Genomic DNA, 16,225 nt, shown 5'->3' on the forward strand with positions numbered 1-16,225 from the left:
CACCTGTTTTTGAACTTATCCCTCTGTACTGCATGCCCTGTGAATTTGAAGAAAGGGATTTAAAAATTTCATGGAAGACCTGAGAAGGTGGTTTACAGATGAAGAGAGTATTTTCATAAAAGTGAAATATTTTATTCCTCATTTCCTCTATACATGGATAAACAAATTATCATCAATTTAATTCTTCTCAGTGTGAGAAGCAAGAATTAAATTTTCCATTTAACTTCAGTGGTATTTCTTAAGTCTGTCATATTTTGAATCCTTTTCTTGCTGCTTTCTCTATTCAAAGTGGCAGTGCAGAACTACAAAAAGGTGAGGGGGAAAGGAGGAATCCTACAATGCAGTAGGTATTCATGCTGCACAGACATTGATGCTCAGGCTTGCTTTTCCTTTAGAATATGTGATGCAACACTGGAGGGAAGATTTTATGTTTGGCTACCAGTTCCTGAATGGATGCAATCCTGTGCTGATCCGGAGATGCACAGAGATACCCAAGAAGCTGCCTGTGACCATGGATATGGTAGAATGCAGTCTGGAGAGGAACCTGACACTGGAGGAGGAAGTGAAGGTTTGGCTCTGGGTCAGGCTGGGCTCCACCTGTTCCTTCTCACGTCTTCTAATCTCCAGAGTCTGTTCTTACTGCCTTCAGCCACATCTCCTTTCTTCAGGATGTGTGATAGGTCATGGCAAAGATGCTTGTCTCTGCAGGCTGGCAGTGCTCCTGTTGGCTTTCCTCCTGCTGTCCTGCAGCTGCAGGCCAGGCCTGTCTCCAGGTCCAGTGGAAGAGCTGTAATCTGCAGATGAACAGTCCTTTGTCCCTGGTTTAGGTTAGGGATTGACTGAATGCCTCAGAAGGTTAAGGTGCCTCTTCCTTTCCTGGCAGGGTCGTTCCCACTAACATGCTGAAGAAGCGTTGGCAAGGGTGGTGCCTTGCTTTTGTTTGTACAATTAACACAAGGTTCTCTTCAGCTGGCAGGGTGAAACTTGCTTGAGTGTCACTGCATGAGTACCAAATACATAGATGCTCTTTGCTGAAAGGCTCGCTGCCAGACTCTGCAGACACAAGTCGGGTAGTTTGTGCAATGGTTCTTGCTGTCTCAATGGCATCATTCTTGAGCTGCCATGAGCAAGGGCAAGCCAGGGGTAGCTTGTAACCACTAGGCTAGTATCAGTCTCTGCCAGGACTTCCCATTCCTTTGTTCCAAGCTGCTTGCATATCATTAAAACACATAATGCTTATAATGCTTCTCCTTTTTTGTTGTTGTTGTTGTTATTGGGTTTTTTTTTCCCCACAGCAAGGCAACATTTTCATTGTGGACTATGAGCTGCTTGATGGTGTGGATGCCAATAAAACAGACCCGTGCACAATACAGTACTTGGCTGCACCCATCTGTCTGCTGTATAAGAATCTGGAGAAAAAAATTGTACCCATTGCAATCCAGGTGGGCTTGCTGTCAGGGTCAACTGTTTGTTGTCACATTTTAAACACGAAGGACTTGGGATTTCATGTTCTTTCTATATCTTTCAGCTTGGTCAAAAGCCCGGACCAGACAATCCCATCTTCCTTCCTTCAGATGCCACATATGACTGGCTTCTAGCTAAAATTTGGGTCCGCTCGTCTGATTTCCACATCCACCAGACAGTGACCCACCTCTTACGGACACACTTGGTGTCAGAGGTGTTCAGCATAGCCATGTTCCGGCAGCTGCCTGCTGTGCATCCCCTCTTCAAGGTTAGTTCTGGCAGGAAGGGCGGGTCTCTGTGGGGTGGGGTGAGGTGGGGTGGTTATCACATCACTTGGACAAACCAAAAGGAAGTTCTGGTGGTCATTCACCTGAAAAAGTTTCACTGGCTGCCCTGCAAGATAAGATACAGCTAAACCACCTTTAAGGACTTCAACCTTTACATCTGGCTGTTGAATTCAAATTGAGAATTTTCCTTCTCTCATTGTTTGTTTCATTTCCCAGCTCTTGGTGCCACATATGCGGTTCACAATAGCCATCAATACCAAAGCCCGAGAACAACTTATCTGTGAATGTGGCCTTTTTGACAAGGTGGGTAAACTCCTTGTGAATCTTCATTGTTCATGTCAGCTCCTCCTTATCCATGGTTCTTTGCTCTTCATGGTTCCATATGTACACATCCTGTAATCATCACATATTGCTTTGTCCTGAGACCATTCTATTAAAGGGCAAACATAAGTAATGCCACCTGAGAAACAGGCACAGAGAACTGATGCTTTGTTGTGCTAAAGACGTTCTCTTTTACCTCTAAGTAGCCAAATCAGATGTGGCCAATGTCAGTCAGTATCTTGCTCATTGCTGATTTGCCTTTGGGTTATAATATAGGAGTACACATGAATTCCTGCATATGTATCCACATAGTTAAGCCCCCAACTTCTTTTAAATACTCAGTTATTCATCTGTGAGCAAAGGGATTTGTGATTGCAAGTGGAAATCTTCATCACAGAAAGACATGTAGGTAAGACAGATTTCTAAGACCACAAACAAGTGTGTTTGGATTGCAGACTGTCTTCTTGAGTTGCCATAAGCAGCAGACCTGCTAGGACGGAATCCCAACTTCATGTAAGTCAGTGAAATGTAGCTGTATGTCATACCTGTATCAATGGTTTGGATGAGGGCTGGCATGCATCCTCAATAAGTTCACAGGTGACACCAAGCTCCCTGGGAGAAATGGAATGCCACATCTAGGAACTGCATCAGCCTGGCACACAGCAGTCTCTGTGACAACATGCTAGGAGCGTGCTATGAAGTTTGGGGAGGTTTCACAAGCCCTTTCAAAGAGGGAGCCTGTGTTTCAGGCCACCTCTGTCCTCGTTGCACCACTGGCACCAGGCCAAAAATAGCTTCCTTGCTTCAGAGTTTTTCACCCAAGCAGAACAGAGGGGTTAAATCCAGACTCCTTTCCTTGTTGTCTATACTCCACTTTGCATCCCTTTGAACAGAAGTGTCATGTACATACCCCATGCATGTGGGATGAGTGTGTGGGTAAGACCTGCCAGCAAGGATCTGGAGTTCCAGAATTTGTTGGTTCCAATGCAGATGAACAACCAGCTAGAGGACAGTAAATGTAAGGTCACAACTACTACTACAGCACTACATCATATGGTAGAAAAGCAACTTTTGGGAGCTCTTGCACAGTGATTATCTGAAGAGTTTTGCAGTGCTGTCTGTTGTGGACATGCTGTGTTTTTCAAATATAACATATACTGAAACCCTGGCCACTCACCCAGCAGGATTGATGTCCTGGCATTATTTCCAGGGTGACTAAGGGTAGCCTGCATCCCTAAAACCTTGCTCCTAAACTACTCTGTAACAGCACTGTCAGTTTATCTTAAGTCCTCTTCTAACACACTCAGGGCTGCCTTCCTTCACACACGCACTGCTGCTGGAGCACAGGGCTGCAGGGAGTGCCATGGGGCTGCAGGGAGTGCCATGCTCTGAGGTTGCTGTGCTTTATTAGTGTATTACAGTATAGACAGTACCCATGGTGCAAATGTGGATATTAACAGTGATTCATGGGAGAGGTGTGAAATCCCTACAGTCAAAATGCACAGTTCCAGTACACCTCTGCAGTTTGGTACTTTGTGTGGAGATGTGGTTTTCTCCTTGAAAAACAGTTTCACCAGCATTCTGTATCCCATCTCCTGCAAATTTGTAAAGCCAGTCTTGGCACAAAGGGAACACAATCTCCTACTGTTCCCATCTTGCTGTTCTTCCTGCAGGCAAATGCCACGGGTGGAGGAGGACATGTACAAATGGTGCAGAAAGCAATGAAGGATCTGACCTACAGTTCCCTCTGCTTTCCTGAGGAAATCAAAGCTAAAGGAATGGACAGCAAGGAGGATATCCCCTACTACTATTACCGGGATGATGGCATTAAGGTCTGGGAGGCTATAAAGAGGTAAAAGACCATGGTTCTAGATATTGGCTAATAAAGTCACAGAGACACAGACCTCCTTTTTTCCCTCCTCACTTTGATCTTCGTGGCATCTTTTAAACAATATCTGGGCTGGTTAATCACATAGTGCCTTTTCCATCCAGTATATCTTATCTGAGGAAAAATATTTAGTCACGCACACACGCTTAAAAGACTGGTAATTCCTGTTTTTTTCTGTGCTGTTTCCTTGCATTCTGTATTTCAGAGGACCCTTTACAAGTATGTACTCTTCTACAGAATTTCACAGAAATTTAGTGAGTCAGAATTTAGCCTGCACAAGGAATTTAGTTATTCTTTTTTTAGCTATGCACAAACCAAGAGAGGACTCAGTTCTCTGAGCCAACCACGTGAGCTCATCAAGGTTCTTGTGGACTGAAAATATAAGCTTGGCTCCATTATGGTTCTCTTTTGAAACTCAGTAAATTAGGTATAAACTGGTTGGAACAAAACCTTTCTTAAAATGTCTTAAAATTTCAAAGTCTGAGTTTAATCAAGAAGGGCAGCAATTCTGAGTAAGGAGAGGTACTGCAAGGCTGCTTGACCACACAATCATGGCTCCTTTTCAGTTCTGAAACACTGCCTTGCGTGATTTTTATGCATTTTATTCTGCAGTGGCATTTAATTTAACAAACAACATATTTTTGCATGGCATAAGTTGCTTACCAAGTATGCAGCTGTTTCTGATCACATGACTTGAAAAGCATGATCATTAAAAATCAGATCTTTTGTGTACACAAAGTAGGAGTTTTATGATGCAAGGATAATGTTGGAAGTTCTGGGGACATCTTTGTCTCCTGTGTCTTCTCTGTGTTTTTACAAGGGCTTATCTTGCAATATTTCCTGCAATTGCAAGTGCCCATTTGAGAGAAAAGGAAGTTGTTACTTTGCTGTGGTTGTTTTCTTCATGAGGTCCTTTTTTTTTTTGTCCTCCTACTCTTCTCCATGTTTTCTTTGTGGATTGAGATATGCCTTTCAAATACCTGGTAATACTGAGTCAACTCAATTCAGTTTGAGTGTTTGTGGGTGTTGACCTTGCTGGAGGGTGATGTTGCCTGCCTCAAGCTTGGCTGGCAGCTGTGAATTGTTGGGTTTATAAATGGAGTGGGCAGTGCCCTTCTGAGTGTGTGAGCTCCTGACCCATGAACCCATGGCCATGCCTGTGTCTGCTCACCAGGAATCTCTTACACTCTGCAGGGGTATCAGTCTTCACTTTTTTGATGAAATAATGTCTATCCCCAGCATTACTTCACATGTTGTAGATGGCCTAGGCCTAAGGAAGCTGATAAGGTTGTTCCCACAGAAACCATGAGTCTCACATAGCAAATTTGTGAAGTCCTCTAGTCCTCTTCCTGTTTCTGATCTAACTGCAGATAGATACACCAACCCAAAGATATTTCAGCCCCAAAGGTCTCACCCACACTTCATATACTAACTTCTGTTTGTATGGAAGGGGGTCTGAAATATTGACATTTTTTGAGAGGAGGATCCCCTTCCTGTATCACCAGGCACCAGTGCCAAATGCATGGAGACAGAACTCATGGAGAGCAGCTTTCTCTATGCACGTTGCAAAGCTTTTGTTTCCTTCTCATTTCCTCTGGAAGCTAAAATTACTTAAACTTTTAGTGTTTATTAATTCAGTTATTTGTCTGCCTCAATGACAGCTCTTGATTGGCTGATAGGAACCACATTGACAGATTTGTAAAAGTCTCCAAATTGCAATAAATGTATAAAATGTAAAAATTTCTATTTTATTAAGGGATAAATCTCTGTCGGGTAACAATTCTTCTGTCAGATTCTACAGTCAAGTGTTTCACCCTATGGGTTGTTGTCAAAATATTTAGCAAGAGATTTAGCAGGGTACCTGCAGAGAATATCTCAGCACAGCTCCATTAACCAGTCATTCAGTCATGAACTGCAGTTCTTCAGGAAATCAGGATTTCCTATTTTCACTACTTTCAAAACTACTGGTGTTATCTTAGTGTTTTCAGAGCCTGTCTTTCAGAGGTGAGCTAGCCTGGGAAGCTTTCCTAGGAAGAGGCATCTTGAGAAGAGGAACTGAGCAGGAAGGTGTCTGCTGTGAACAGTGGGCACAGAAATTAGCTCTAGACCTCTTCTTCCCAGGAGAAGTTTCCTGGGCCACTTAAGTATTTCACAAAAAGGATATCCAATGGGAGGGGTCAACTATTATCATTCAGGAGCAGCTTTGGAGTGTCCCACACACAGGGAATGCTACTGGTATCACAGTTTGGGAACCCCACTGCCCTGTGTGGGAGCCGTGTGGATATGCAAGAGGGAGTCTGTATGGAGTGAGGAAAGGATGTAGATGTGATGACAGAGGTCTGTGCAGGAGCAACGCCTCAAATAAGAGAATAAAGTGCACAGGATTTTTCAGGGGTTGCGATGTGGTCCAGGACCTTTTTGTTGGGGGAAGAAGTGATGCTGCAGTCCTAAATGAATCTAAGTTGCCTCTGTTAATTCCCACTGCTTGTAGGAAGAAGATAGGAAGGTTTTGAGACCTTCTCTTGCCTTTTTCTGTTTAGCATCTGCAAGGTCAGAAGATGATCTTCTGGAATGGCAGACTTGCATTCTCCTTTCATTTTGTTTGTTTGTTCCTGTCTGCAGTTTTGCAGAGGATGTAATTCACATCTACTATGAGAGCGACGAGGTGGTGTGTGAGGATGTGGAGCTGCAGGCCTTTGTCAAAGACATTTATGTCTATGGAATGAGGGGTGTGAAAGCCTCAGGTAAGGTGGGATGGCCCAGCTGGGTCTGCAGCTTGTCCAGTCCCTGCTGGCAGCAGTGCTGAGGGCACAGCACAAGTCAGAGACCTGCTCTCTTCTTGGGCTGAAGGAGCTGGGTTTTGTTGTGAGACCCTGGCTCAGGCCATCTCTCAGGAGACAGCTCCTTCCTTTGACACAGATTCTCATAGTGAGCTTGAGCTCGTGTAATCTCTCTACACAGGGGGCAGGGCCTTTGATTTTGTCTGCTCATGCTTTAAGCACTGGGGGCAGTGTCTGTGTGTGTTACAGCCACCAGGCATACTGATGGACATCAAGGAGCAGTGAGGCCCCTTGAATCCTCTCCTCCAAACCTCACACTAAATAAGAACATGTAATAACCTCCCAGGAGTATATTGCTGCATTTCACATTTGTTCAGCATTTGTGTCGTCATTGAACTTTTCTACTCTCTTCAAAAACACTCACAATTTCCATGAAATATTTTCCTTTGCTCTGTCTCTTCTCACTGCTTTTCTTTTCTTGCAAGCCATTACTTGGCCATGGGAGATCTCATCCATAACATGGCTCAATTTGCCTACCTGATTTAAATACTCCCCTGTTGTTCCCTAAGCATGTTGCTCTTCTCTTCCACACACATTTTTTTCCAAGCAGATTTTCAGGAATTTATAGAGGTGGCTGGGGATTCTTCCTATTGTCCTGTCTGATTTAAATCTGTCAACAGCTGTTGGCCAGTGACCTAGGGCAGATGGCTCTGCATGCACACATTGGAGTGCCAGATGTCCAGGCAAGGGTGTGATGTTTCCAATCATTTTGTTCTGGTGGATAAAAGGTTCCTGGGTTCTATCTGCCTGGACAGGCGAAGGTTCGTTTTTGTTTGTCTAGCTGTCTCTTAGCAAAAGCTTAGAAATGTTGTTCTTCCTGGTAAGGACTTCATGCTTGACCTAAGCATCATGATATGAGACAAGTCCTGAGCCTTCCGGGCCTCCAGCTGGGGTGGGATGCTGCAAGAACCACTGGTGGGAGGACTGCCACTACAGATGGGAAACCTACCAGGCTTGCAGCATCTCTTTCTGCACTGCTGCTGCTCCAAGGGTTGTATCATAGAGAATGGAGATTTGGTAGGGTCTCTAAAGAATGGGAAGAGGCTAAATGAGGGAGACTGTGGCTTCTGTTTCTTCTCTGGGAGGGCTGCTGTGACTGGGAGAGTGCCAAACTCCTTTAAAGATGAGCACAGTGTACTGAGAATAGCAGGACACAGGAGGGGATGGTGCATCCTCTGCTCTTTGGGCTTGGTGGCTGGCCAGAGCTACCTCTTCCCTCTTGCAGGCTGAGTTCTGCATCAGGTTGGTGGTGGAGATATGAAGGAGCTGGCACAGGCAGCCTGGGCAGGGGCAGCTTGCATACTGGGACCAGTGGTCATGTTGGGCTGGTACAAGGTCAGGACTGATTTAGTGAGGTCAGGACTGATACAGGGCTGGGGTTACTTCACTTGCAAACTATTTCCCTAGCCCCTGACTATTCTGTTTTTTCTTTATATAACTCTGATTATTCTCCTTTAAAGACAGCTTAATGCAACTATTTCTGTTCCTCATTCTGTTTGTTTTTCAGAAGTTCTCATTTCCTCACTTCCCATTTCAGTGAATCAACTCTCCCTGCGCTCTTTCTTGCAATTCACTTGATTGCTGAACCTCAGACCTTTATAAATACAAGCACATGGTCGCTTCTTCCTTGGCATGAACCTTCCCTACTCACACTGCAGACTGAAGAAAAACGGAGCACCTGAGGTCCCTGCCCTGGGGACTCTGGGAGTTCCTTGCTGCAGGGTAGGTAGGACAGGAACACTGGTTTTTAAAGGCATAATTATACTTTTTCTTTCCCTTATGGAACACCACTTACTTTGCAAACAGTGGTGATGCCTCAGAGACTTGTATGAAGCAAGGCTGTTTTTACAGCTGCACAGCCGAGGCACAGAGAGGTGAGAGCTCCTGTTGGACCACACAGCAACACTCATAGACTACCCTGCTCTTCAGACACTGCTGCATGGCCCTCTGACCCATGGGTTTTCATCACTGCTGGGTGGCAGGGTTACTTCATTGCTGGGTCAAGCTTTTCTTCTCCCTCATTTAGGGTTCCCTAAGATGATCAGGACACGAGAGACACTAGCAGAATATCTCACAGTGATCATGTTCACTACATCGGCTCAACACGCAGCTGTGAATTTTGGTCAGGTAGGAACCTGTGGGAGGACTGTTCTCCTTTCTGGGCTGGGAGGTACATCCACCAGGGCATTTTTTAGTGGATGTACAGAATTTCATTACTTTTCTTTCTGGTCAAAATAACTGCAGAGCCATCTACAAATCCCTGTGAAGTCTGTGGAAACTGAAGTAATTTGGAAGATGAGAAAGGCATTTCAAGTCCTACATATGTACCAAAGATCAGATTAGGGGTTCTAACTCATATATTTTAGTTTTGTTGATTTTATTACGAGAATAATTTTTTTAAGCATTTAAATGGCATTGCTGCTCATTTCTTGAGTTTACAAATCAAATGGCAACTTTGAGCTTCCTCTATGATGTTTGATGTGTCACATGCTGATAACCTGTGTTATCCTTGCCTGCCTTGACTGACATATGTCTGCCCTGAATCTATAGTAACCACCTGCCTTTCAAATGCTGTTCCTTTCAACATCAAGACATTTTGGCAAGCAGCTTTAACAGCCAGAAGCAAATCACTTTGTCAGTCGCAGAGCTTTTTCACTGAGTGGTGGTCAGTCACTGGAGCAGGCTCCCCAGGGAAGTGGTCACTGTTCCAAGCCTGTCGGAGTTCAAGGAGCATTTGAACGATGCTCTTAGTCTGATGGTTTAGTTGTAGGTAGTTCTGCAAGGATCAGGGAGCTTCCTTGCTCCCTGGAAGGATCAGGTTCCTTCCAACTTGAGTTATTCTATGATTTTACAAGGTTTGGTTTTGGTTTTTTTGCGTGTTCTCACTTCAGGCATAGGTGGTCTCTGAGATATCATCTCAGAGATAAGCAGAGAGACCAGCTTTCTTATGGTGGTTATTCCCAAATACCCTACATCACTTTTTATGCTGACCCTCCTGTCCAGCCCTGCAGCTCAGGAGCCCTGCAGAAGGTCTGGAACCTGGTGTCTAATGAACTCACATTACTGCTGTGGCATGTCCATAATCAAGGACCTCTGCAACTGTTCCCTTCTAACTTATCTTTACAACTGATTGAGGCAACTCCCAGTGCCCCCCTCAGAAAATCCTGTCTGTTCAAGTACCACCAGGAGACCATCTCTAATTTGTCATACAGAGGATATGCAGCCCATCAGTAAAAGCATCTTCAGCCATGGAAGCAAAAGGCAGAGAGGGCTGAGGAGGGGAGGAGGAGGAGGAGGTGGCTGTGCACTTCCCCTCAGGCAGAGCAGGGGCAGAGAAGGTAATGAAAAAGTGCTTGGGATAGAAAGGGTTCTGGTAACTGCAGCATCTCAGATGCTGGCAAAACTCAGGGTCATATCTGAGGCAAAATGAGACATCAGCATCTCGCTGCACTGAACCAGGCCAGAAGTGGAGTTCCCAGTCTGCTGCTCACCATGGCCATATCTGCGTGCCATAGTCCATATTTCTTGATGAACCAGCATGCTTTATCTCTGTTAGTATCTGAGCACATGGGCATTCAGTGTGGGCATGTTCTTGGAGGAAATTTAGCATAAAAGAGAAGCTGGAGTAAAGGTGATTGCCTCAGGTTATCAGAAAGGAACTTTGTTTAATAAAATATTTAAGGCCTTAGCCAGTCTGCTGAATTTGGGCTGTGTGGCACATGCCTGTGGTTAGCAGAATAAATTCTCCCATTTGGATTACCCAACTCTCTCTCTTGTGAGTTCCTGAGCAAAACAGCAGGGACTTTCTTGTCACCTCCAGTCCTTCTCTAGAACTTCCCTGTCATTAGTATCTTCTCTTTCTGAGGGACTCCTATTACAGAAGCAAACTCCCTGTTGGCAAACTCCTGGTTTTCTTTGGTGTGTTCCTAAGCACCAGCCACTGCAGGTTCTCACTGTGGTCTCCTGCTCTTTGTGCAGTATGACTGGTGCTCCTGGATTCCCAACGCCCCACCGACAATGCGCTGCCCTCCCCCAACAGAAAAGGGCACCGTCACCATCGAGCAGATTGTGGAGAGTCTGCCAGACAGGGGACGTTCCTGTTGGCATCTTGGAGCTGTTTGGGCCTTGAGCCAATTCCAGGACAAAGAAGTAAGTCAACCTCCCTGCTCTAGGTGCTGGAGATGTGAGACCATGAGGGCTACGGTGAGACTGCACAGACTCATGAGACTGTAGTGCTGCCCTGTGCTTGACTTGGCCATTTTCACCTTTCTGTGGAGATGTGTCAGTGCTGTGGGTTTGCCTGTGTTCTGCCAGATGCAAACCAGCTCTGAGAAAGAAGTTGTATTTTTACTCTGAGGCTGTCTCAGCTATAATCAAAGTTTTTAAGCTTGAGCATGGCATTGCTTGAAAAGGATGCTGGTGTGGGAGGCAGAGGGCTGCAGAGGCATAAGAGTTGTGCCTGCAGTGCTGGGGAAGAAGGCACAGCAGTGCTGTGTCCCCATGTCCTGTTCCTTTGGAAAATCTGCTCCAGTGCTATGTGTACTGCAGCTGTGGCTTGTGCCTGGCAGGTGAGGAGTGAAAACAAAACAAACCTACAGAAAGCTTTGCAGGCATGTAAAGCCATGCATGGCTACAGGTCTGTAGCCATTCCCCTCATGTAAAATGAGGTTGTAGGTACCTGGTTGTTTCACACAAGGGCTCTGGAGAATGTGTTTTGAAATCTTTAAATAGAAAATGATGGACAGAGGATACTTTAAATCAGTTTCTCTGTAAGAAGAAAGCAGTACTAGCAGAGAAGCTTGTACTATGGGAAATAGTTCCCAAAGTGCCCAAAGCAATGCCAGTGTGCATCTTGGCTGTGCACTTTTCAGTGCACCCTTGGAGTCCAAGCTGACTAAAGCAGCTGTCATATTGAACTCTGAAAGACAGTTTGAAGTCAACAGAATCTTCTACTGCCGCTGAATGAAGTAGTCATTTTCCTTTTAAACCTCTGTCTGTGAATTTCCCTCTAATGCTATCCTTTTTTCTAGCAGCACAAATGTTTGGGTGGCTATTCAGAGATGTAGCATAAGAAGCTTGTCGGACTGACCGCTGCCTGAATAAAAGTGCATAGTTTTCAGGGGATGAGGTCTCTTCAGGTGAAGGAGTGCCATATAGACACCTGAACCAGCACCACAGAAAGATGCAGGGATGGAAAGAAGCAGCCAGCAATAGAGGGAAGGTGTAGGCTAGCTTAAACATTGATAATACTATTTTAATAGAGGCATTTGTGAGGAGAGGCTCTGGGTGGTGTTCTGACAAATGGCAGGATATTGAAAACTAATTGCCTTTGCTTTCTCAAAGCATAGTTTCTTGGTGTTTTTCAAACAGCTGTTTCTGGGCATGTACCCAGATGAACACTTTGTGGAGAAGCCAGTGAAAGAGGCTATGGCAAAATTCCGCAAGAATCTGGATGAGATTGTCAGCACCATCACCGAGCGCAACAAGAACAAGAAGCTCCCTTACTACTACCTCTCCCCAGATCGTATTCCCAACAGTGTTGCTGTTTGAGCACATGGCCAGGAGAGTTTGAAGGCCTGTAAAGCTAATGATGTTTTTCTGTTATATGCTTCTTCAATTAGCTTCTCAGAAATGGGTAAGAAACCCACCCTCTCCATCAGAGCTTGCCTAAGTCTATTTGAACTTTCAAAATAAATTTGGTTATGACCAATCTTGCAAATAAAATCTAACTGACAACCCTCTAGGTCAAATTTGTTACAAATTTATTTTTCCAGGATTTTTAAGCTAATCTTAGAATCAATAGACATGTTATCTTTCCCTCTCCTTGTCAAAACAATATAATCACAGATTCACTTACTCAGTGGAAATAGTATCATGAGCAATAGGCAAGTCACATTTTAAAATCCTTCCTGTTTTTAATAGGTGACACTGGTGGCATAAAAAAATATAACATTTAAAGTTTATGCATTGTTTTGAATCTGATTAACATGAAGTATTTTCACTACCATCATGAATATCCTAATCAGGATGAAAGTAGAAGCAGGAATAGCTTCTAGGGATTTTATTGCTTTCTTACCAAGTTCATGTGAGATGACATCTCATAGGAGATGAAAATTTTGTACCTTCTTAAACCTAAGTATTTTCTACATGAAACTAGGAGGGTTTGTTTTAGCCTCTGCCAGCAGAGTTTGATGTCATTCACATGTAGGGACAAATGTTCTACTTAAGACAGTGTCAGCAAGTACAGACCTGTGCTCAGCTTGTTTCATTGCTGAGGCTGTGGGGCTTGTGGACAGATTCTTCTGTTTTGTGGGGAATTAAGAGGCGACTTTGCATAATGGAAAAATTTGTGGAGAAGGCTCAATTGACAGCTTCTAAGAGGAATCTTAAGATTTGGCCAATTAAGCATAACTGGCATGTTCCATCTTAGTTATAAACCACTGAGTTTTGTCTGTTTTGTGTAGAGGTGTTTATGTTCAAACACTTGGGCTCTGGTAAAAGTTGAGAAAGCCACTGAAAAAAACCAAAATTGAGGTTTGTGAAATTTAAGTTGTGGTTTTGCTGATTAGAATTTGGGTTTATTTTTCTGAGAATTTGTTCCTTGTACTTGATCTGCCAGCATACAGTGTGTTTTCTCAATAGATAAGAAAGTTCCTTGTGCCAATAAAACAAAACTGAACATCTAACTTCAGTTTCCTAATTCAGCATCTAAAGCTATGTCTCAAAAACCTTGTAGGAATAAACAAAATGTGCTGCGTAGAGAAATGAAGCTTATGTAATTGAGAAATACAGTTATTTCTAGAATTCATGTGTAATTTGGAAAATAGTACTACTAAACTATACACCCTTTCATATGAAACAGGTGTGAAAACTGATTTTAGACCCTTTACAGCAGACTGATTCCTGTTTCCCCCCCTCCCCCAACCAAAAACTTCAAGAAAAATGTGGAAGGTAAGACCATTTCCTATTATTGAGTAGTACACTTATGATTTATGCATCATCTTCTCACTGCAGCCCATGAGAATTGGTGAGTGTAGAGGCAGAGTAAAGCCTCTACAAGGAATAGGACCAAGGAATCAGAGCCTACTGCCTTGAAAACAGAAAAGTGCAGCTTAAATGCAACAAGCTGATGTAATATATCCAGCATGCTAGCTCCAACTTTGTCTTCCTACTATGTACAGAGAATGTCCTCTGGCTTCAGCTTTCATTTGATAATGATTTGCATAGTCAAGTATTTTTTAGAAAACAAAATATGGAAGGAAACTGGTGGATGTTCTCTCACACCTGTGCACTCTGCTGCAGCCTGTGGACCTGTGATACAAGTACATTTGATGTGAGGTTTGGGGAATTAAATGTGTTGCTTTGAAAACTGGCATTAGCATCTGATTCAATGGCAGGAAAGGCTGTGGAGAGAGGTAAACAGGTTAAAACTAATACTGGCACCAGAAAAGAAGCAGATACCTGCAAATAGTAAAGTGCTTACTCTTCCAGGGGGCCTGGCTGCAAATGTTGCTGTCCCACTCTCAGCTCCCTTTTCAGTTTGTCTCCATCTCTCAGAAAGTCGCCTTCCCCTGCACAGGCCGTGGGTTCCTTCCCCACGTCTTTAGCCATGGCTTGCTCAGAGCTGTCTGCTAAAGTCATGTACTAGGGTACAGCACCCACCTGCAGGTGCCCTCCTAGGTGGAAATGAGCTCTGTCTGGAGTGTGTCGTGCCCTCAGCTTGTGACAGACATTAGAGCTGGATGTGCCTGGCCCCAGCTCTGCCAGGGTGTGGCAGTCAGTAGCTGGTGGCTTGGCTGGGTGGCTACTGCTGGCCAACCCAAGGGAATGTAACCTGGCTCTTCAACTCAGTCTCCCGTGCTGGAAAATCAGCTGCAGTGATTCTCAACTGGCTGGAAGATTGAACTAGTTCCAGGGAATCCTGCCAGCATACCTGAACCTGCTTTCCTCTTTTTGCAGGGTGAATTTAACTCTATAAACTACTTTTTGTAGGATTGTCCCTTTCCCAACCCCCAAACAAACCTTGCAATAATGTGATTCTCACTGCCCCAAAAACAAACACTGCCCTCATATTTGTTAGTCATCCCATATGAAGTAAGCTACCCTTTTCCCATCAATCCCCATTTTACATGTGGGGAAAAGGAACAAGAGCGATGAAATTCAGTAGATCCGCTCTGATTTGGGGTTCTTCCTTTACAGAGAGACTGTGAGAAAGCTGAGCATCTGAAGCATGATAGTTTCATCCTTCTACAGAGAGAACAAGTTCAGGCTTGGTTGCTCAGAATTACTTGCTCTGTTGTTGTGTGTTGAGCAGAACATAAAATAACCCCCCAAAGATGTATTTCTAACTAGCAAGCTTCGACCAGCAACTATCCTTTCCTGCTACAGTAATAGCGACATGGTATCTTGGAAGAAATCACACACACTGAGATAGTATCACCAGGGCATAGTTTGCTTTATTTATACTATAAAAATGCATAAATATTGCACAATCTGATGTGGCTGGTACATTTAGAGGTTAACTGAGTCATGGGTTTTTATGGCCAGAAGATGGGGGTTTGATTGCTTAGACTGATCTCACCATAGCACAGGCATTTGGATTTCCCTGAAGCATTTCCCTCTCCAAATTCAATACAGGGATGCTTGATCTAGGAATCATCTGTGAACACATCCACTCACCATGTACCAAAACATGGTTCGCCCTGGTGCTTGAGACACTTGTCTCACTGGTGAATTCCTCATGCTGTGAAAGACGAATGCTGTGTTTCTAGTTCAGTGTGCATTCTAGCTTCACATATTGCAGCAGATGGCATGCTTCTTGCAGCAGCCTTGTGTGACTGAAAATCCTTCTCTGACCACGTTCCCTACTACATGCTTCCCCTTTCTTTTGATAAACTGAATAATTTCCTGGGTCTTTTGCTGTAAGACTTACTTTAAACCTCTTATCTGTTACCACTGTGTGCACAGTGTGTGGACAGGTCACAATGATGATTAAATGGCTATTTCAGTCATTATTTCATAGGCTGCATTTCCTCATGCTTGCAGCTAGGTATCTGCAGTTTTTTTGTAGATTTTTGTCACGAACCACACAGCAAATTGTCTGTGTTACTGAACAAATTTCCTGTTTGCACATTTGCAAGCAGTGGACAATACCTTCAGGGAGTAAAAGAAATATTAAGTGAGTTGTTCAAATATTTCCTTCTAAGAGTTGAGTGGGAATCTGGACTTCAGTAGGTCCCTATCAAGCTTCAAATTCAGCATACTGTATATCCAGCAGCCTTCTAACTTTAGATTTGCAGTGTTTAAAATCCAGTACTTGGTGATTAGACTCAATCTCTAATTACATAGCTGAGTTACTGTAGAATCATAGAGTAGTTTGAGTTGGAAGAGACCTTGAAGATCATCTACTTCTAACCCCCTGCCAT

At 44.0% G+C, this 16,225-nt stretch overlaps 1 protein-coding gene across 1 annotated transcript in view; it reads left to right on the plus strand.

The window, feature by feature from the left end:
* Positions 1-13,318, plus strand: part of ALOX5 (arachidonate 5-lipoxygenase) — a 21,595-nt gene extending 8,277 nt beyond the window's left edge. Inside the window, exons 6-14 of the mRNA XM_005417401.2 lie at positions 396-568; positions 1,296-1,442; positions 1,529-1,732; positions 1,968-2,054; positions 3,746-3,924; positions 6,583-6,704; positions 8,827-8,927; positions 10,779-10,949; positions 12,171-13,318. Of these exons, the coding sequence (XP_005417458.2) occupies positions 396-568; positions 1,296-1,442; positions 1,529-1,732; positions 1,968-2,054; positions 3,746-3,924; positions 6,583-6,704; positions 8,827-8,927; positions 10,779-10,949; positions 12,171-12,350 (1,364 nt within the window). The 3' untranslated portion in view covers positions 12,351-13,318. The remainder of the gene's footprint in view (positions 1-395; positions 569-1,295; positions 1,443-1,528; positions 1,733-1,967; positions 2,055-3,745; positions 3,925-6,582; positions 6,705-8,826; positions 8,928-10,778; positions 10,950-12,170) is intronic.
* The last annotated feature ends 2,907 nt before the right edge of the window (positions 13,319-16,225 follow it).

The sequence above is a fragment of the Geospiza fortis genome, unplaced genomic scaffold, assembly GCF_000277835.1.
Source record: "Geospiza fortis unplaced genomic scaffold, GeoFor_1.0 scaffold130, whole genome shotgun sequence".
NCBI classification, from domain to species: Eukaryota; Metazoa; Chordata; class Aves; order Passeriformes; family Thraupidae; genus Geospiza; species Geospiza fortis.